The sequence below is a fragment of the Schistocerca cancellata genome, chromosome 3 (assembly GCF_023864275.1).
Source record: "Schistocerca cancellata isolate TAMUIC-IGC-003103 chromosome 3, iqSchCanc2.1, whole genome shotgun sequence".
In the NCBI taxonomy this organism is placed as follows: domain Eukaryota; kingdom Metazoa; phylum Arthropoda; class Insecta; order Orthoptera; family Acrididae; genus Schistocerca; species Schistocerca cancellata.
The window spans coordinates 98,613,481-98,635,008 of NC_064628.1; the positions used below are offsets into that span (position 1 = coordinate 98,613,481).

General features: G+C 41.5%; 1 protein-coding gene across 3 annotated transcripts in view; it reads right to left on the reverse strand.

Annotated features, from left to right (window-relative positions):
• LOC126177104 (histidine--tRNA ligase, cytoplasmic) overlaps positions 1-21,528 on the reverse strand; it is a 66,599-nt gene that overhangs the window by 31,743 nt on the left and 13,328 nt on the right. For all 3 annotated transcript variants that reach the window (XM_049924365.1, XM_049924367.1, XM_049924366.1), the window contains 4 exons: positions 6,674-6,886; positions 3,642-3,863; positions 3,136-3,342; positions 2,753-3,047 (listed from right to left, as the gene is read on the reverse strand). In XM_049924365.1, coding sequence (XP_049780322.1) covers positions 2,753-3,047; positions 3,136-3,342; positions 3,642-3,863; positions 6,674-6,886 — 937 coding nt within the window. The remainder of the gene's footprint in view (positions 1-2,752; positions 3,048-3,135; positions 3,343-3,641; positions 3,864-6,673; positions 6,887-21,528) is intronic.

The following is a 21,528-nucleotide window of genomic DNA, read 5'->3' on the forward strand; positions in this document are numbered from 1 at the left end:
AATTTTCAATTCATTGTGTAATGAATGGCCGGCCAGTGTGGCCGAGCGGTTCTAGGCGCTTCAGCCTGGAACTGCGCGACCGCTATGGTCGCAGGTTCGAATCCTGCCTCGGGCATGGACGTGTGTGATGTCCTTACGTTAGTTAGGTTTAAGTAGTTCTAAGTTCTAGTGGACTGATGACCTCAGATGTTAAGTCCGATAGTGCTCAGAGCCATTTTTGTAATGAATGGCAGAAAATTCTTGGAAATAACCCACAGACTGTATCCATCCATACTGAATCATGTTTTTTTGTTGTTGTCTTCAGTCCAAACAAATTTTTTGATGCAACTCTCCATGCTACTCTATCCTGTGCAAGCCTCTTCATCTCAGAGTAGCTACTGCGACCTAGATCCTTCTGTAACTGCTTACTGTATTCATCTCTTTGTCTCCCTCTACGATTTTTACCCCCCATGCTTCCCTTTAGCACTAAATTGGTGGTCCCTTGATGTCTCGGAATGTGTCCTACCAACTTATCCCTTTTTCTAGTCCGGTTGTACCACTAATTTCTCTTCTCCTCAATTCTTTTCAGTACCTCCCCATTAGTTACTTGATCTACTTATTTATCTTCAGCATTACATCTCGAAAGCTTCTATTCTCTTCTTGTCTAAACTGTTTATTGTCCATGTTCCACTGCCATATGTGGCCACACTCCAAAAATCTTGATATTGCCAGTCTACACTTCACAACCTCTGTACTTCGACCAACATGCTATTTTGCTTCCCAAATAGCAAATCTCATCTACTACTTTAAGTATCTCATTTACTAATCTAATTCCCTCAGCATTACCTGATTTAATTTGACTACATTCTATTATCCTCATTTTGCTTCTGTTGATGTTCATCTTGTATCCTGCTTTCAAGACACTGTCCATTCTGTTGAGCTGCTCTTCCAAGTCCTTTGCTGTCTCTGACAGAATTACAATGTCATCAGCAAACCTCAAGGTTTTTATTTCTTCTCCATGGATTTTAATTCCTACTCCAAATTTTTCTTTTGTTTCCTTTACTGCTTGCTCAATGTACAGACTGAATAACATTTGGGATAAGCTACAAACCTGTCTCACTCCCTTCTCATCCACTGCTTCCCTTTGAGCCCCTTAAGTCTTACAAATGCTGTCTGGTTTCTGTAGAAGTTGTAAATAGCCTTTCGCTCCCCGTATTTTACTCCTGCCACCTCTACATTGTAAAGAAAGTATTCCAGCTTTCTCTAGGTCTACAAAGGCTATAAACGTAGATTAGCATTTCCGCAACCTATCTTCTATAAGAAGTCATAGGGTCAGTTTTGCCTCGTGTGTTCCTACATTTCTAAGGAATCCAAACTGATCTTCCACGAGGTTGGCTTCTACCAGTTTTTCCATTTTTCTGTAAAGGATTTGAGTTAGGATTTTGTAACTGTGACTTATTAAGCTGATAGTTCAGAAATTTTCACACCTGTCAGCACCTGCTTTCTTTCAAATTGGAATTATTATATTCTTCTTGAAGTCTGTGGCTATTTCGACTGTCTCATACATCTTGCTCATCAGATGGACGAGTTTTGTCATGGCTGGCTCTCTCAAGGCTACCAGTATCTTTAACGGAATGTTGTCTACTCCTGGGGCCTTGTTTCAATTCAAGTCTTTCAGTGGTTTGATAATACTGCCCCTCAAGTATATCTCCATTGTAAGGGACCTCTATATTATCCTTAGGACTTGTTTTATTATTGTTTTATTATTGTTTTATTATCCTTAGGACTTGTTTTCAATCTGACCTCTTGGTATTCATACAGGCAGTTCTCTTTTCTCCAAAGGTCTCTCTAATTTTCCTGTAAGTAGTGTCTATCTTACCACTAGTGATGTATGCTTCTACATCCTTACAGTTGTCCTCTAGTCATTCCTACTTAGCCATTTTGCATTTCCTGTCCATCTTATTTTTTAGACATTTGCATTCCATTTTGCCAGCATCATTTATAGCATTTTTATATTTTCTCCTTTCATTGATTAAATTCAATATCTCATGTGCTTACCAAGAATTTCTACTAGCTCTCGACTTTTTACCTACTTGATCCCCTGCTGCCTTCACTATTTCATCTCACAAAGCCACCCATTCTTCTTCTACTGTATACCTTTCCCCTGTTTTAGTCAATCACTCCCTAATACTCTCTCTGAAACCCTCTACAACGTCTGGTTGTTTCAGTTTATCCAGGTCCCATCTCCTTAAATTCCTACCTTTTTGCAGCTTCCTCAGTTTTAATCTGCAGTTCATAACCAATAAACTGTGGTCAGAGTCCGCATCTGCCCCTGGAAATGTCTAATAATTTAAAATTGGGTTCGGAAATCTCTGTCTTACCATAATACAATCAATCTGAAATCTTCTGGTGTCTCCAGGTCTCTTCCATGTATAAAGCTTTCTTTCACGATTCTTAAACCAAGCGTTAGCTATGATCAAATTACGCTCTGTGCAAAATTCTATCACACGACTTCCTCTTTCATTCCTTCCACCAGTCCATATTCACCTACTACTTTTCCTTCTCTTCCAATTACCAAATTCCAGTTTTCCACGACTATTAAATTTTTTGTCTCCCTTCGCTAGCTTGAATAATTTCGTTCGTTCTTATGTTCCCATTATGTTTTGGTAAGCAGGTTTATACTTAACATCACTTCTTTTGTTACTACCACTAGAGAACTCTTCTGAAAACATGTAAATAACAATGCACTGCATAAATGTGAGGACACACTTACCTAATAAGATAGCCTCGTAGATAATTCCAGTGTAGTAATCAAGCCCACGAGCTAAGCTAAGATCAAACCTAATTTTATCAGAAACCCCATACAAGTTTGAATAGTGCAAAAATAGCTTGATAGCTTCAAGGCCTTCACAGGCATCTTTCGATTTCTTTAATGATATATCTGACAGTAGTTTCTCGGCCAATTCCTGTCCACCACTGAGCCGCACATATTCTCCAATTCGATCTGCCACATCCTCTGGAAGACCTTTTTCTGAAACCATTTCATGACGCACTTCTTCCCAGGATAGCTAAATTTTAAAAGAGAAAACATATATGAAACACAATGAATAATTTAACTAAATGGCACATGCCATGAAAAAAAGAGTCAATACCTACTTTGTCAAGTTTATCTACAGCGGAACATATAGACCGAAATTTATCTGCAGGCACCCCACAAACTTCAAAGATACCATCAAGAAGTTGTCGGTGATTGACTTTCACAATAAAATCTCCAATGTTCAAACTGTTCAGTATCTCATATACAACACGAACACATTCAACATCAGGAATCATATGGTCATACTGGCCTGCGATGTCAAAATCCTTTAAAAAATATTATCAAATGTAATAAATTTTTGTTTGAAAAAGCAAGTAAAATTAACTATTATAAAACTATCAAATAATGAAATGAGATGCAGGAGACCATATGCAAACTAATGATCCTTTACAATATGACAAAAATGATTTATTATTTCATGATTTATTATTTTTGTAGTAATAATAATTATAATAACAATACACATCATACAAGGAAACACTGAAAACAAGCAAGTGCAAATTGGCAATAATTTTACTGACAAGACAGACAATGTACTACGCTCAACATCAATAACCAAACTTACACACTGATAGAATTCCCTGTATCGACCTCTTGTCATAGCTGGGTTATCTCTGCGATAAACTTTGGCAATGTGGTAACGTTTTATGTTGCTTATTTTGTTCATTGCCAAATAACGAGCAAATGGGACAGTGAGATCATATCTCAAAGAAAGTATTTCCCCTCCTTGATCAGCTAAATCATATATCAATTTTGAATCTTCACCATATTTCCCAGTAAGCACTTCCTGCAATAAATATTAATAAAATAGCAAGTGCAAAACAGAAAAATTTACGTTAAAAATACAAGTGACACATACCACAAAGGACTAGCCATTACGATAAATACGGATTAATACATGTTAAGTAGTAGCTTGCAGAGATTTTCTCAACGTACATAGATCTATGTTAAAATCAGTAATGACAGCATAAAGAAGAATAGTAAAGCATCACACAACCTTTACAATATAGTACTAAGAAAATGTGTACAACCATTTGTATTTCAAAGTGAGAAACAAAAAGGAGAGAGAGAAAAAAATGAACAAGATTTTTCTTTGATGTGAGGTCTTTAACAGGGCGCACTCAGCTTTGTGAAACCAACTAAGGAGCTACTTGTGTGAGAAGTATTGGCTCTAAGGTCCAAAAAGCTTACCACATACCCCTACAGGTTGAATCAGAATGGTCGCGAGAAAGGTTCAGATTTTAACAGCCCTAAAGATCTAGCTAGATCTAGGTGGAACAGTTATTGAAAGAAGGGTTATGATGCAGTACAAATCTTGAAAACTCTGATTTAAATAGTTCTCACAGTTACAGGCTTCCACCTCCATGGCTTCTAACCATCAATGAACTAGCTAGCTGCTGCAATGTGCAAGAAATTCCTTATGGGAAACTATCTTGATAGCAGAATAAACATATTTATTTTGTTTCTGATTTGATTGGATTTATTATTTATTACTTGGCTGAACTTAAACACATTGGAAAAAATAAATTAAAAATTTCAATAACTACTAAAAACTTAAACGAAATGAACAATATCTATTTTGTCCCATGCATTTTTTAAATCACAAACACAGGTCACTGTAGGCCAAGCATCCCAACGGTTCAGTGGTGAGAGCATGGACATCTTGTAGCAGACCCCTGAGAGGATGTATCAGGGCAAACCAGGGCTAGGTGGGTTATTAACTGCCCTTCAGCTCCACATTGGGGGCATTCTGAAGCTCTCCACTGAGTCAGTTCCCTTTTTCTTTCTCCCTTTTTTTTTAAGGAAAGAGACTTTCTGGTACCTCCATAGGTCGATTTAGCACGAGGAGCAAGTTTGTGACAGTCTGGTCTTGTCAAAGTGATGTCCAGTGATCACTGCTGTTGAAGTCATTGAGCTGGTTGGTGACTGCTGCATGTAGATGTCTTTATTTCACCCTCAGTTGTTACAGTTTATGGAAATCTGAATCGACATGAATGGGAAGGGATTGGCTGCATATTACATTTTTCCAAGTGATTTGTTTGGATACATTCCCATTACTCATACAATCTGCTACTAGAATATAACCAATAAAGGTTGTCAGCCAATGAGTGCACGGAAGATAACACAACAGCACTACCCTATCAATAGAAAACTCACTGATGGACATCCCTCAATAAGGGATACAGTAGAACTTTCCTGACACAGTTCAGTCACTGGAGAAGCTCCTGACGTAGACCTCCAAACAACAGGGTTCAAACATGGAGTTTGTGAAGGCAAAGAAAGAAGCCTAACAACTTAGCAGGATTTATTTGAATTGACAATGTCCACAAAGATTTGCAGGCAACATTACAGCCTTGTTGCTACCTGATTATTTTGTTTTCTTTTTCTTTTGCAACTCTGCGGACTAGGCAGTTGTAAGAAACTTTTTTTTCCCGCTCTTGAGACTACAATGGGGTTTAAACACCACAAAAAGACCCCACTTTCCATCAATAATTGCCTCTTCTTCAGCTACAGAAATGTGTGTGTGTGTGTGTGTGTGTGTGTGTGTGTGTGTGTGTGTGTGTCTGAGCAGATATAAGCAATCTAAATGTACTGGATTTTGCAAAATAAAGTGAAGGAGTCCTCTAAAGAATACATAATAGTAAACCAGACAAGAAACAATGCCCTTATGTCGTTTGTTTTTGGAGCAGTAAGAAACTTAACTTTTAATAGAATGACTTCTCTACATACATACATGCTTCTGGGAAAATCAGCTGAAAAAGCAGAGGAATCCCTACTCAGACCAATCTTTGTATACCTCTTGGAAGCTGTCACTATAACCATTGAAAATACCATATAATATGCACTAGACGGTAAAATTTTAAACATTTTGGTGCACCTGTAATAAGCAAAAATAGAACAATATGATGTAATCACCCGAAGAGCACTTCATATCTTATGAAAGTACTGCATCTATTGCATAGAGATGGGTAACAAGTATTTCGTTCCAATACCAGATGACCTAACTGTTTATGGGCCTTATGAATTACCACACACTACAGTTTTATAATAGTAGCAAGTTACAAGACAGTGGGACTGACTACAATCATGAACTTCTCATAAAAAGACAACATGTTGCCAGAACAAACACGACACAGTAACTTCTTGATATTATGTAAGATGGCCTTCGATGCCAGTTGTGAACGATATTGTTATGGTGTTGTGTGGCTAAATTTCTGTTATTACAAGATTAAGACAATCTACAGGCAGTTCAGTTACAATTTGTGGAGGTCTCTGAAAACCTTTCTTTAAGACTGTGTACATAAAGAATCCGCTACAGAAACCGGATGGCAACAACGTAATTTTTCTTACAAAAAGTACCACAATGCATCTGGGGAGCAATGAAGTTGGATTAGCAAGCTGTATCCTCTTGACATATTTTACTTTGTTGCATGTACATTTGGTTTTCATGATGCACCAACAGTTTTTAACATCACATTAAAATGAAGGAATACTAATGCTTCTAGAGTGAGGGAATGTTACATAAAATGTTAAATGGCCCAAAAACTGAAGGAAGGTCTGTAACGAGTACTCCAGGAAGCGCTAATCAAAATTCACCTTGAGTTCAAAAACAGGTGTATCAATAGTTTCTGCTCCATGTCTTTTGAACACAGCTATGATTTTCTCAAGAACACTTGTGCGAAGTGCCATGTGCTCGGGTCCATAATCTCGTGTCCCTTTTGGTGTCTTCAATGTGAACTTAGTATTTGCATGTGCATCCTCAGGTCCCTGAGCAGTTCCCTTTGGCATTTTATTTATGGCAAGTGATCCCTGAAATCAGCAGAGAAATCAAATGTTATATTTCTCTCTCTCTCTCTCTCTCTCTCTCTCACACACACACACACACACACACACACACACAATATGTATATATTTTATACAAAATGGTCTACAAGTTGGAGAACTGGCATAATATTAACTAAGCACTGTTTGTAGAACAAGAAGCACATGCAATAACGTCAGTTACAATAACTTTAGTTGTCACTTGTTGCCCTCCATTCCCTCCTGCAAAATTTACACAAGTTCATGACAAATATTACAATGCCAAACAGTTCTGTCTCCAAACAGATTTCCCACATCATAGTGTCCTCTATCATCTTGTCTGAGTACTTAACGACTATGCTAACATGCATTTTCTCTGATTACACAGATGATAGGACCTTTACAAACGTGCTGTATGGCACAAAATAGCAAAGAAATTAGCCAAGACCACTAAGAAAAACTTCTCATTACGAAGTTCAATATGTAATATATACATTCCAAGGCCTATTTGGCAACATTAAGTATGTACACAGCAACTTTAAAAATCAATAACACCCTCTCACACATCTTTTCTAGGCATACCAGCAGGAGAATGTTTCGTTCTCTCTGCACTAATGTTCAATGCATACAATAAGAACATTGTGAGGGAAGTTCTTGAAGACTGGTAGGATAGCATCATTATAGGTGGCAGAAAATTTAATTCAGGTGTGCAGATGACACTGATAATTGCAACAAACATCAGCTGGAAATCAATATATGAAGGTTGGCCGAGCGAAGCATTGAGTATGGTCTTCGAATCGACAACACAAAACCAAAGTGATGCTTATAGATCACCCTAATGACAACAGACCTGACATCACAAGAATTCCTGGCTATGAGGTCGTCAGTCATTTTGAATATTTAGGATTTGTTTGTCACTGATACTAGGATTAAAAGCTTGAGATCAATAAGCAGTTTTCAATTACAAGAAATTTTTCAGTTAAACTTGCTCTCATCTGGAAGGACACCTCCACCATTGTCAAGACAAGATCATTCTCATTCAAACTCTAATCTTGTAAACTTGGACAATGAGAACAGAGAATCATAGCGAGACTGACACTCTCAAAATGTAGTGTTATAGAAGATTACTTGGAACACCATGGACAACACATCGAACTAATGAATCTATTCTGAGGCAGCTTGGCATCAGACTAAGACTGATGATTCTTGTCAACCATAATCATTTGAACAATTTTGGTCACACTGCTAGAAGGCTAGTGGCAATGCAACAAACAATCATAAAGGGACCAGTTGACAGCCAAAGACCTAGAGGACACGCATCGTTGCAGTGGATACAACAAATTAAGGTTGGTTGGTTTGTTTGGGGAAGGAGACCAGACAGCGTGGTCATCGGTCTCATCGGATTAGGGAAGGATTGGGAAGGAAGTCGGCCGTGCCCTTTCAGAGGAACCATCCCGGCATTTGCCTGGAGTCATTTAGGGAAATCACGGAAAACCTAAATCAGGATGGCCGGACGCGGGAATGAACCGTCGTCCTCCCGAATGCGAATCCAGTGTCTAACCACTGCGCCACCCCGCTCGGTAACAAATTAAGAGATTGACCAGAATGGGCTGATAGCAAGCAAGTCACCATACCAAAGGCAGAGCTTTGTGGAGGTCATCAAGGAGCTTACTATGTGATGCCACAAAAAACCTTGTAGGAGAGAGAGAGAGAGAGAGAGAGAGAGAGAGAGAGAGAGATTTTTTCAGTGTGTGTGACTTTTAGCACAAACCAATTAGTATTATTAAGAGCCAAAATTAAAGGCACATTACATAGCTCATGAGCAAATAATGTTATTAATCTTCATTATCGGATACATTTCATTAAGTACTAATCTGTAAGTATCGTTTTAGATTTAAGACTAGAAAATATCTACTACTTAATTCTACACCTACATTTATAATTCAGAAGGCAACATTATGATGTATGGGAGAGAGTACATTAGGTACCACTTTCATGTCCGTCCTTCCCTGCTCCATGTTCAAATGGTGTCCAGGAAAAATGTCAGTAAGGCTCCATATGAGTTTGGTATTCTAAGATTTTTCCCTTTACAATCATTTCATGATACATGGGAATTAGTGTATGCAGCAACTTATCTTGAATTGTACACTTCCATAATTTTAACAGTAACTTGGCCATGGTACACAACACCTGTTTTAGTGTCTTGCCAAGGACGTTTGGTGCTTATCTCAGAGATGCTCTTGTGCATACTAAATGGACCAGCAATCGGACATGCTGCTCTCCTTTGGATCTTCTCTATATCCTGTGCTGGCCCTACTTGGTAAGCATCCCAGACAACAAATAGTCATGCAGCAGATTCTCAGGTGTCAGAAGTTACCAGCATTGCCATTTGCATCATGCAGAGTATAAAGTTCATGCGAAGTGTTTAATTTATTATATTTTTCTGTTTGGAAGTAAGGAGCAACTAATTTTTGACAGTATTTTCAATTTCTTTATTTGTTTTGCATTTGCAAGTGCTAGGTTCAAGAACAGCTTTCATGAGTAGCCACATGAAGTGGCTGTTGAACACTGGAGGAGTTTATGAGTGAGGCACAACAAAAGTGTGCTTTATGGATATATCTGCAGTATTGTCCACAAGATGGAAGAGAGAATTCCAGGAGCAACTGGGAGCACGTGCTGCAGACAGCCACAGGTCACCACTCATGTCAACATCAATGACAGCTGTGATTACTTACAGTCACTGGTGGAACTGATGTACTCACTCATGGATTCCAAGTGCAGATGTGAATTTGCAGCATCATTCTGGCATCTGATTAGGGTCCTCTGGTCTAAGGTTGAGTGGAGCATCTAGTTATGTGATGAGCTCGCACAACTGGGTGCAGATTGTAAAGTCATCACCGATATGTCGCATGCACTAGGCATCAGAAATGGCTTCTGAGAGGATACAGTAAGGTTCAGGCAGTAACCTCAAAATGTAGCGGAAAGGTCACCAGTGAAAGTAATATCCACTGCAGCTACATTTATACTGTCATTGAGGGTGTCCTGGTTACATATGAAAGGGCCACGGCAACAGTTCACACCACAGTTATTTTCATGTTCCATGGATCATTTTGCATGATAAATCATCATGATGTGGAACGAGTAATTTTACATTCATATTGCAAATTAATTTGTCATCTGTTTGTACTCTAAACATCACCATGTTATTATTCTTATTTTTTTCCCAAAATGAAAACGAGATATACAGATTGAGTTAGCAGTTCCTACCCACCACTTTTTACACATTACAAACATAGAAATTCTTCTACAAAATAGGAGGAGTTGTCAAGGAGAAACTTTTTCAATTTATTTTCAAATTTTACCTTGCTGTCTGTTAGACACTATATCACTGGGTAAGTGGTCGAAAATTTTTGTCGCAACAATGTGCACCCCTTTCTGTGCTAAAGACAACCCTAACGTTGAGTAATGAATGTCATTTTTTCTTCTAGTATTGTAATTATGTACCTCATTGTTCTTTGTGAACTGTAGTGGATTATTTACAACAAACTTCATGAAGGAATAAATATTGTGTGAAGCAATAATCATAATGCCCAACTCCGTAAACAGATGTCTAAAAGATGATCGCGGGTGAGCACCACATATTATTCTTACAACCCATTTTTGAGCAATGAAGATCTTCTTTCTTAAAGATGAGTTACAACAGAACATTATTCCATATGACATTACTGAATGAAAATAAGCAAAATATGTCAACTTACTGATTTCTCTCTCCCCAAAATTTGCTATGATTCTAAGTGCAAATGTGGCTGAACCAAGATGTTTTAAGAGTTCCAAAATGTGTTGTTTTTCCTATTTAAATTCTCATCAATATGGACATCTAAGAATTCTGAAGTTTCCACCCTTTGTATTATTTCATCATCACATGTTACACTTATTACTGGTGCAGTACTGCTAGAGGTGCAGAACTGAATATGATGTGTCTTGCTGAAATTCAGGGTGAGACCATTTGCAGAAAACCAGTCAATGATGCTTTTGAGAACTTTGTTCACCATTTCTTCCATTTCTGTATGTATACTGGGAGGGATTACGATACCGGTGTCATCTGCAAAAAGAACTAATTCTGCTTCTTGTATGTTAGATGGTAGATCATTTACATACATTAGAAACAGCAGTGGACCTAAGACTGAGCCTTAGGAAACCCCATACATGATTTCTCCCCAGTCAGAATTGTCCCCCTGGATTCTGTTGATTGAATTACTAATGAGTACAAATTTCTGCATTCTTTTGGTTAAATATGACATGATCCATTGGTTGGCTATACCATCAATCCCATAAAACTTTAATTTATCTAGGAGTATTCACACAATCAAATGCCTTGAATACGTCACGGAAAATACCTACTGGTGCTATTTTGTTATCTAAGGCTTGTAATATATGGTGTGTAAACATGTAAATGGCATTCTCAGTAGAGCAACCATTCTGAAACCCAAACTGTGATTTGCTGAGGATATTATCGTACATAAGCTGAGATAGTATTCTAGAATACATCACCTTCTCAAAAATTTTGGAAAAGATGTCAGCAGTGAAACAACTTGGCAGTTACTGACATCTCTCTTATCACCTTTCTTAAAGAGGGGTTTCACAATGGCACATTTTAGTCTCGCTGGAAAAATGCCTGGAGTTAGTGACGCAGTACATATTTCGGACAATACCAGACTTATTGTATGGGAACAAATCTTTAGTACTCTATTGGAAACACCATCAAAACAAGAAGAGCTTTTATTCTTGAGAGAATGTATGACCATCTTAATTTCAGAAGTAGAAGTTGGTGGTACATTCATATGATGTGATTGTATGAGTGTTACTTCAACATATTTCTGTGGTCTTTCTCTTGAACTGTTAGTCCCTATGCTTTCTATTATGTTTAAGAAATGATTATTAAATACATTTGCTACCTGTGAATTATCATTTATAACCCTTCCATTCAATTCAATAGTAATGTTATCTTCTTCTGTGGTTGGTTGTCCTGTCTCTTTCTTCACTATATTCCATATTGCCTTAACTCCGTTGTCAGTTGTCAGATGTACTGGTTTCTGACATTATCTGCATGTTTCTTGATTACCTGTCTTAGTAATTTTAAATAGTTTTTGTAGCGCGCAATGGTCCCCCCCCCCCCCCCCGCCCCCCCATGGCTGTTTAATGTCCCTTCTGATTAGCTTACCGTATGCAGAAAGCTATTTTCAAATACTGATATGAATTTATCAAGGAATAGATTAAATTTTATATTGGCATTTGGTCTTTATAAATTTCATCCCAGATTGTTTCTAGTAAACTCCACTTAAAAACATTTGCCCTGTAGTCATTTATGATTCTGACTGACTTCCACTGAGGTGTATCCACACTGTAAGGCAGTATGTCATTTATCCTGACTAACTGTGCATCATAATCAGAGAGAGCATTTGTTACTGGGTAAACAGTTATTTTCTTGGTTTGTGCCTCATCAAAGAAAACATCATCAATTAGGGACCTACTGTCTTTATCCACCCGTGTTGGAAAGTTAGCTACTGAGAGCACATTGTAGGATCCAAACAAGGTTTTCAGATTATTTTTCCTATCGGATCCCTTCAGAAAATCTACACCGAAGTCACCACAGACTATTAACTGCTTGCTGATCTCTGACAGACAGCACAGTAAGGTACCCAGGTTCCTCATAAATGATTCAAAATTTCACATTGGGTATCTATATACTGATACAATTAAAAGTGAACTGCTTTTCAGCATTAAATCACAAGCACACACGTCTATGTGCTTATCACTACAAAATCTACTTGTGGCAATGCTATTGAACTTATGTTCTGTCTTAATATATGCAACAACTTTTCACATATTAGTTCCACATGAGTAAGCTGTTAGACTGTAATCTTTTATACGTAACTTATCTAACCCTGTGGTTATGTGGTGTTCAGACAGGCACAGGATGCCTATCTTTTCCTCTAAATTTTGCAGGCAGGCAAGAAGCTCTTTCAGCCATATTACTCAATCCTCTAATATTTTGGTGGAATAAGCTAACCTTACTTTTCTGTGCATTCTTGTGGGGCTTTTCTGTTATAGTGACTTCTTTCAAAATTGGTTGCATGAAACTTGATTCGAACCTAAAAATGGTGCCCCTCTGACACCAGTAACCACAGGGATCTTGCACTGTGTGATGGTGGCCCCCCCGTACATTTTCTGCAAGAAGTTCAGCCACCTTATCTTTCCCTCTCCTTTTCATGTGCAGGCCATGTCTAGGACAACCCCATCTCCCAATTGTAGCAACGGGCACTGCACTCATATCACTGCACAGGATCACTGTCAGTTAAGGTGGGGATGGAACAATATCTACAAACATCAGTCTGACAATATCTACAAACATCAGTCTGATAGAGTAGGGGTTTCTGGCACCTTCATAGTCACTAGGGTAGCAATGTCTTATTTTTTTCTTAAACAACTTTTAATGGGTGAGAACCATGTGGAGGCTTTTCTGCTGTGGATGTAGGAAGAGAGGAATGGGCAGCTCTGGAGTCCACAGTATGTGGCTCCTTCACCCATTGGTTTGTGTGGGTTTGCTGATTTGTAGGAGAGGGTTCCTGAAAGGAAGCCCTGTCACCAGCAGATACCAGAAGAGGATTCTGTTCTTCCAATTGGGTGCTTGGAGTGGTCCCCAAAGACTGCTGGAGGAGTAACAAGAAAGAGCCTATTACTCCAATGTCCTAGTTTATTCTTGCGACTACCAGATATCGACATCAAGGTAGTAAATATGTCAGGTACTGCTGATGACCTGGCTGTGGTACTGGCAGAAGCCGATATCAATAAGACTAAATACAAACTATCATTTTTTCCAAGTTTCAATATATGAGAGGTGACCTGTGTCCTTTAATTCCTGGATTTTTCAGTCGTTCACTGGGATAGCACACTGAGGATTGGAGAGGGTGGTGGTTCCCACAACTGACACAGATGGGTAGTAGTACACACTGGGAATTTCCGTAAAGCAGCTGAACACATCTCCACAAATCAGGTCATGTATACATCAGGAAGACCTATGCCTGAAGCAGTAGCATTTAAAGCACCACATCGGGGGTGGGAAATATGGCTTCACATTGCAGTAGTACATCATGATTTTGACCACCTCTGGAAGTGGATCCCCCTGAAAAGTGAGGATGAATGCACCGTTGTCAACCTTGTTGTGTGACGGACCTCGACCTACAGGTTGTACAAAGTGTGCCCCTCACATCTCCAAGAGTTCACACAGTTCGTCTGCCTGTATCATGTTAAGTTTCTTATTGGGCGTTATGGTAATGCGTACATCACCAAGTTATTTGCAAGAGAGTAATGCTCAGGAATGGGTAGGATTTGAAACTTCCTGGCAGATTAAAACTGTGTGCCGGACTGAGACTCGAACTCAATAGTTCAACAAATATGTTTTCATTATTCTCCACAGAGAACACTGGCTCAGCAGAGAGAAAGGGTCCTCCAACTGTTAGGGTACAAACTGAATACTGAAGGGAGTGTCTCCAATTTGCTTGATTTTACTTTCCTCCAAATTTGTGGTTAAGGGGAAAAAGTTTCTTGTTGTAATTATCTGCACTGAATTGCAGTCAGCTTGATGAGACTGTCGGGTCCTCACATCCACTGACTGATAATTCTGAACGTTTCATGATGCCAAATATCCATCATGTTGCCACCTACTCTGAATGATGGCTCTCCCCACAGGTTCCACCTATCCAGGGTAAACACCACATGGCATGACGGCCAGAGCCCAGAGTCCTGGTGACCATGAATGGGCAGGCACCTACTCTTCAGCTTGCCCGAGGTGGTGAAGCTCCGGCCTCAGCAGTGAGATCCATGCGTTGGCATGGGCTACCACCTTCAGATATGTCATGACGCGCACACGGTGGCTACCCTGCTTGATGTTGGGCAACCTTCCTTATATGGTCCTGCACACTTTTTACAAAGTTTTCGAAAAGGTGGTTGTCAAACCCAGATGTGAAGACCAAACATGAGTCAATCAAAATATGTGGCATAAAACAAAGGGGTCAAAACAGAATAAGCCATAATCGACAACCTTTGTGCAAGCTCAGTTGTCAGCAGGGTCTCTGTCCTAGATAATAAGCATGAGAAAAGTTAATTGTCAGAACTTAAAATTACAGCATAGAAATAGAAAAAGTACTGCAATGACTTGGACACCATGTTTGCTACAAGGGTACTCACTACAGAGTTGTGAGCTCCGTGGGAGTTTATTTTCCTTAAGAGGGCCACACACATTCAATATTTATTTCGCGATAATATTGTGTCAATATATTTTCTGCAAGTCCAATGCTGAGAATGGCGCAATATTAACGCCTAGGTGTGACAGTTACTGCCTTTGCAGTGAATATGTTGGCATCAGATGATATAGACCCCACATGTGTCGCAATTGCAGATTCTCATGTGCTGCAAAAGAAAAGCAAGAAGAAGCAGCAGTGGGGGGGAGGGGGGGGGGGGAAGGCTTGGAAGGCATTGTGCAACAATGCCATACCAACAGGCTAAGATAATTTCCAGCAGAGCCACATAACTACTGGAACTGTTTTAAGGATGCAAAGGAATCTTTCGATGAATTTATTAACTTTATTACATCTTACAGACCCAGAAAAGATACTGCTCATATATTAATCAGATTTCACTCTCCACAATGCTGCAAGTGATCTATAAAGCTGACAACAGTAAGCTACATTATTGTAGGGTATCGGTAAGTAGTCCTGTTATACATTTCTGCAATAAATAATTAAAGCTTCTCAAACAAACAAATAAGCAGTTGAACGTATTTTCCTGCATTGAAACACTTCTGGTGAATGTTTCTACAGCTAACTACTGAATAGGAATTAAATATGTAATCAAACTTCTTCTCTGAATGCACTTTGGCAGATGATTCCTTTTATCCATCTTCCCTGGCCTATTCATATTCATTTGGTGCCAGTTGATAGCACGTCCGCAAAACCTGAAGTCTCGGCATAAACTGCTTTGTTTTGCAATTACCTTTAGATGGTATAATATATTGAGCAAGTATAAATATTTTTGAAGATTTATAGTCTCTTTCAGTATATAGCACAAATTGTCATTACCACTTTCCAATGGTCATTATAACCGCACAATACTCAGTACCACACAATAAATACTGAGGTGTGAGGAGACCTTTAAAAATATTCTAAATTATACACCAGTCCACAGATTTTTGTTCCGTAGCTTATTGGTTTGTTGGTTGATTGGGGGTTGAAGGGGCCAAACAACAAGGTCATCAGTCCCTTGTTTCAAATGTGGTCCATTCAGACAGTTTGACATCTCAGAAAAGTCAGAACGATAAAAGGAAAAAGGCTAAAAAATGCAGAAGTGCAGTTGTGTCGTCAATGGTAAAAACAAAATGAGGGAAGTCAGCAAGAGAGCAACCCCAAGGCCATGCTAGAGACAGGAAATATCCCCCACCTCTGAAGCAGTAGAGGCAAGACCACCTGCTATTTAAAAGCGTTCAACCGCCAGAATGTAGAAGTGCGTATGGGAAAAGGAGACTAACCAATTCTAAAAAGTGATAAAAACAGAGTAAAAGTGAAAGAAAAGAGGATCTTGGCCAGGGAAGGGAGTCTGGAATCTCCAAACACAGCTTACAGTGGGAGACACCCCAGCCCTCACCGCTCTGACCCAACACCAGAGTGAGATTAAAAACCTTAAAACTGAGAATAAAAACCACTTTCACGGAGGAAACTGAGAACCAGTTTGACCATCCGGGAATCGTCAGCCAACATTAAAGGTAAAGTGCAGGGAAGTCTGTTGTTAGAACACAGAGCCAAAAGAAGGGGGCATTCCACCAAAATGTGGGCTACTGACTGGAAGGCTCCACAACCATAAAGTGGGGGTGGCTCATAATGCAAGAGAAAACCATGGGTCAGCCTGGTATGGCCGATGCGGAGACGACACAGGGTGGTTGAGGCCTTTCGGGAGAGGTGGAATGAAGAACCCCACAGGGATGGTGTCACCTTAATCACACGAAGTTTATTAGACAGGGAGGTAGCCTCCCAGAAGTTGGCCCAAGATTGTGCGAAGTGGGATTTGATGTGAAGCCATAAATCCACTGCAGGAGGGGTTACAGAAAAGTGACTGCTTCCCCAGCAAGCTCATTACGCGGGATACCCACTTGGCCAGGGACCCAAAGGAAGTCAACGGAACAAGCAGCACGGTGAAGATCAGCGAGATGGTCATGGATGGCCGAGACCAAGGGATGGCGGGAAAAACACCAGTCAATAGCCAGAAGGCCACTCATTGAGTCCGTATATAACAAAACGTGGTTGTGTTGTGACTGTTTAATAAAGGTAAAGGCCTGGGAAATTGCCATCAATTCTGCAGTAAACACCCCACATGTAGGTGGCAGGAGATGATTTTCCGTGCCAACAGAGGACGTGAAGGCATATCCCACACGATCAGCAGATTTAGAGCCATCAGTGTAAAACACAACAGCATCCCAAAACTTTCATAAAATTCAGTGGAAGAAACAACGGGACACCATTGGAGGAATGGAATCTTTCGGACCTCGGCAGAGATCCACCCAAATTCGAGGCCAAGGAACTAACCAAGGTGGGGTGTTGGGGAGGAAGCGTGGGAGACAGGACAAAGAAGGAAGCTGAAAATCACGGCAAAGAGACGTAAGGCAGAGCCCAACCAGTAAACCCGCCTGAGGGCGGGATCAGGTGGGTGACGTCCATGGTCTGGGAACAGGATAGAATAGGAAGGATGAGTGTGAGAGGAACGGACAGCAATTCCATAAGAAACCAGAAGATGGGACCGCCAAACAGAAAGGGGGGGCAGGGGGGATCCCAGCTTCAACCAGGAGACTATCAACAGGGCTAGTAGGGAAGGCACTGGTGGCCCAACGGATACCACGATGGTGGACCGGATCCAGCAGGTGCAGTGTGGAAGGAGCAGCCGAACCAGAAACTTGACAACTATAGTCCAAGCAAGACAGCACTAAAACCCGATGAAGGTGGAGAAGGATGGAGCGGTCCGCACCCCAAGAGGTGTGGGCAAGGAAGCGAAGGACATTGAGTTTAAGGAAACATCCTACCTTCAGAAGTCTGATATGAGGCAGCCAAGTGAGCTTGTTGTCGAAAAGAAGACCAAGGAAACGAAATTGCGAGACCACAGGTAATCGTTGTGCATCGAGATAGAGCTCCGGATCGGGGTGGATCGTAGTACGGCGACAAAAGTGGACCACCCGCGATTTTAAAGGAGAGAACTGAAACCTGTGTGAGAGGGTCCATGCAGAGGCACGCCGTATAGCTCCCTGGAGTTGCCGCTCTGCAGAGGCCATCGAAGAGGAACTAACCCAAATGCAGAAATCATCCACATACAGAGCAGGGGCAATAAAAAGACCGACAGAGGCCACAAGTCCATCAATAGCAATGAGGAAAAGAAGTACACTCAATACAGAACCCTGCGGGATGCAATTCTTCTGGGTCCGTGGAGAACTAAAAACAGTACCAACCCGAAATCTGAACGACCGATGGAACAGGAACTTGCAGATAAAAATCGGGAGTGGGCCCTGAAGACCCCACTGATGAAGTGAAAGTAAAATGTGATAGCACCAAGCCATGTCATAGGCCTTGCAAAGGTCGAAAAATACTGCAACCAAATCGCAGTGCTGGGAAGAAGCCTGCCGAACTGTGGATTCCACGTGAAGTAAATGATCGATAGGAGACCGTCCCTCTCGGAAGCAACACTGGTAAAGGGACAATAGATCCCGAGATTCGAGGACCCAATTGAGCTGACTGGCTACCATCCATTCAAATAACTTGCACACAACTTTTGTCAGACTAATTGGCCTATAGCTTTCAACAAACATGGGGTTCTTACCAGGCTTAAGGACACGAACTACGATGCTATCCCTACACTGAGAAGGGAAGTCACCCTGGAGCGAAATACAGTTGAAGCAGTTGGTTATGATTGGAGCCTGGGCCAGGGGCCATATAATGAGAAGAAGAAAGTGCGGAAAGAAGTTCCCTTTCAGTAAAAGGTCCGTAGTAAAATTCTGACCGACAAGGGGTAAAACGTAAGGCAGAAGCTTCGATCCGCTGTTTCTGGTGAAGGAAAGCAGCCGGATAGGAGGCTGATGCTGTTGTAAAATGGGTCGCAAGATGGTCTGCGAGAATCAACGGGTCCGTGCAAAGGCCATCTGGGAGGTGAAGGCCTGGGAGGAAGGAGTGCTGATGCCAACCTTGGAGAGAGCGAAGTGTAGCCCATACCTGTGACATAGGGACAATAGAACTGAGGGAAGAAACAAAGTATTCCCAACACATCAGTCTGCTCTGTTTGATTAAGTAACGGGCTTTAGCAAGAAGGCATTTAAAGGTAATAAGGTTGGCAACGAATGGGTGCCTCTTAAGGTGTTGCAAAGCTCAACGGCGATCACGAATGGCAATGGCCATACACCACCACAGGACTTGCCAGCGGCGAAATTGTTCAGATGAGCGAGGTACAGCAAGGGTAGCAGTGTGAACAATCGCGTCCGACACATCACTTAGGACGTCATCAATACAACCCGACAAAGAGGGAGAAAACACAACCTGTGCAGTGTATAAGAGGCCAACTGGCGCATTGCAAAGACAAACGAGGTAACCTGTCCAGCGGGGAGCGGGAAGGGAGTGAGAGAATCAACGGGAAATGGTCTTTATCACAAAGGTCATCATGTGGAGACCAGTGTAATGAAAGGAGGAGAGAGGGAGAAGAAAGAGAAAGATCAATGGCAGAAAAGCTACCATGACCGGCACTGAAATGAGTAGGGGAGCCGTTATTAAGAAGGCACAAGTCATGGTTTGCAATAAACTGGTCTATGAGAAGACCTTGTTTAGATGGAAATCCACTGCCCCACAAGGGATGATGAGCAATGAAATCCCCAAGGAGGAGGAGGAAGGGAGGAGGAAGTTGCTGAAGAAGGGCAGTTAAGGCAGCAGGTGTAAGAGTCCTGTCAGGAGGGAGATAAAGATTGCACATCGTGACCTCAGAGTCCAGGTGGACCCTAACAGCAACAGCTTCCAATGTAGTTTGAAGAGGAATCCACGTGCTAGCAACATCTGTATGGACCAACATACAAATGCCACCAGAGGCCTGCAGGGGCCAACCTGATTTCGACAGAAAACGCGGAACCCGCAGAGGGTCGGTGAGTGATCATCATTAAAGGAGATTCCTGTAGAACCAAACAAGCTGCAGAGTAAGACGAAATAAGGGATTTCAACTCTGGAAGGTGACAGTAATATCCATTACAATTCTATTGAATAACCGCAGAACAATGATTCAAATGGGGGTTGAACAGGCTAAAGCCACTCATGCCGCCGGCTCACCACCTGTTACCTACAAGGAGGGGGCAACATCCATGAACAGGTCAGAGTCAGGTTGCGAAGCCGGGGATTGTAGCTCTGGTGACACCAGAGGCTCCTTGTCCTGGGACTTATGTTTCTTCTTCTTTTCTGTTTGAGATCAAGGAGGGCTGTGCGGCATGAAGGAGCCGGCGGCAGCAAGATCAGGAACAGAAAGAGATCAGGCGAGACCGTGGTTCTCACGGTCATCGCGTGGCAGCAAACCTTTGGCCTGGAAGGTGCCGGGAAGGGATATCCTGGGAGGGGCGCCCTTGACTGGCAGACGCTGAAGAAGTAGGACACTTCTCCGGCAGGGGAGGGGGAGCGGCACCCAGAGGAGAGGGTGTGGGAGTCACAGGGGAGGGGGGTTCAGGATTGGGGTAAGGAAGGGGGAAGAAGGGTTGAAGATGTAACTGAAGCATAACTAGACATCATGGACACAGGGTGAAGACGTGCATACTTCTTACGATCCTCAGTATAGATTAAACGATCAAGGGACTTATACTCCTGTATCTTCTTTTCCTTCTTATATACTGGGCAATCTAGTGAACGTGGAGAATGATTGCCATGACAATTAACACACACAGGAGGGGGAACACAGGAACTCCCCTCATGGAGTGGATGTCCACAGTCACCACAGAGAGGGGTCTGTGAACAGCGGGAAGACATATGTCCAAGATGCAAGCACTTAAAACACCTCATAGGAGGTGGGATGTACAGCTTCACGTCACATCGAGATAAACCGTAATCTTTACTTTCTCAGGGAGGGTATCCCCTTCAAAGGCCAGGATAAAGACACCAGTATCAATGTGATTGTCCTTCGGACCCTTCTGAACCCGCCGAACAAAGTGAACACCCGGCCGTTCGAGACTGTCCCAAAGTTCCTCATCACTTTGAAGGACGAGGTCCCTGTGAAAAATCACACCTTGAACCATATTTAGAGACTGGTGGGGGGTAATGGACACAAGAATTGTGCCAAGATGGTTACAGGAATGAAGGGCTGCAGACTTGGCAGCTGAAGCAGTTTTGATCAACAATGAACACTACCACATCTTGTTCAGAGAGTCTGCTTCGCCAAACTTGTCTTCAATGTGTTCCACAAAAAAATAAAGGTTTGGTATTGGTGAAAGTATCCCCATCAGTCCTGGTGCAAACCAGATAGCGGGGGGAAAGGTTTTGCCTCTAGCCGACGGGCCTGACCCTCCTCCCAGGGTGTAACCATGGAAGGGAAGGCCAAAG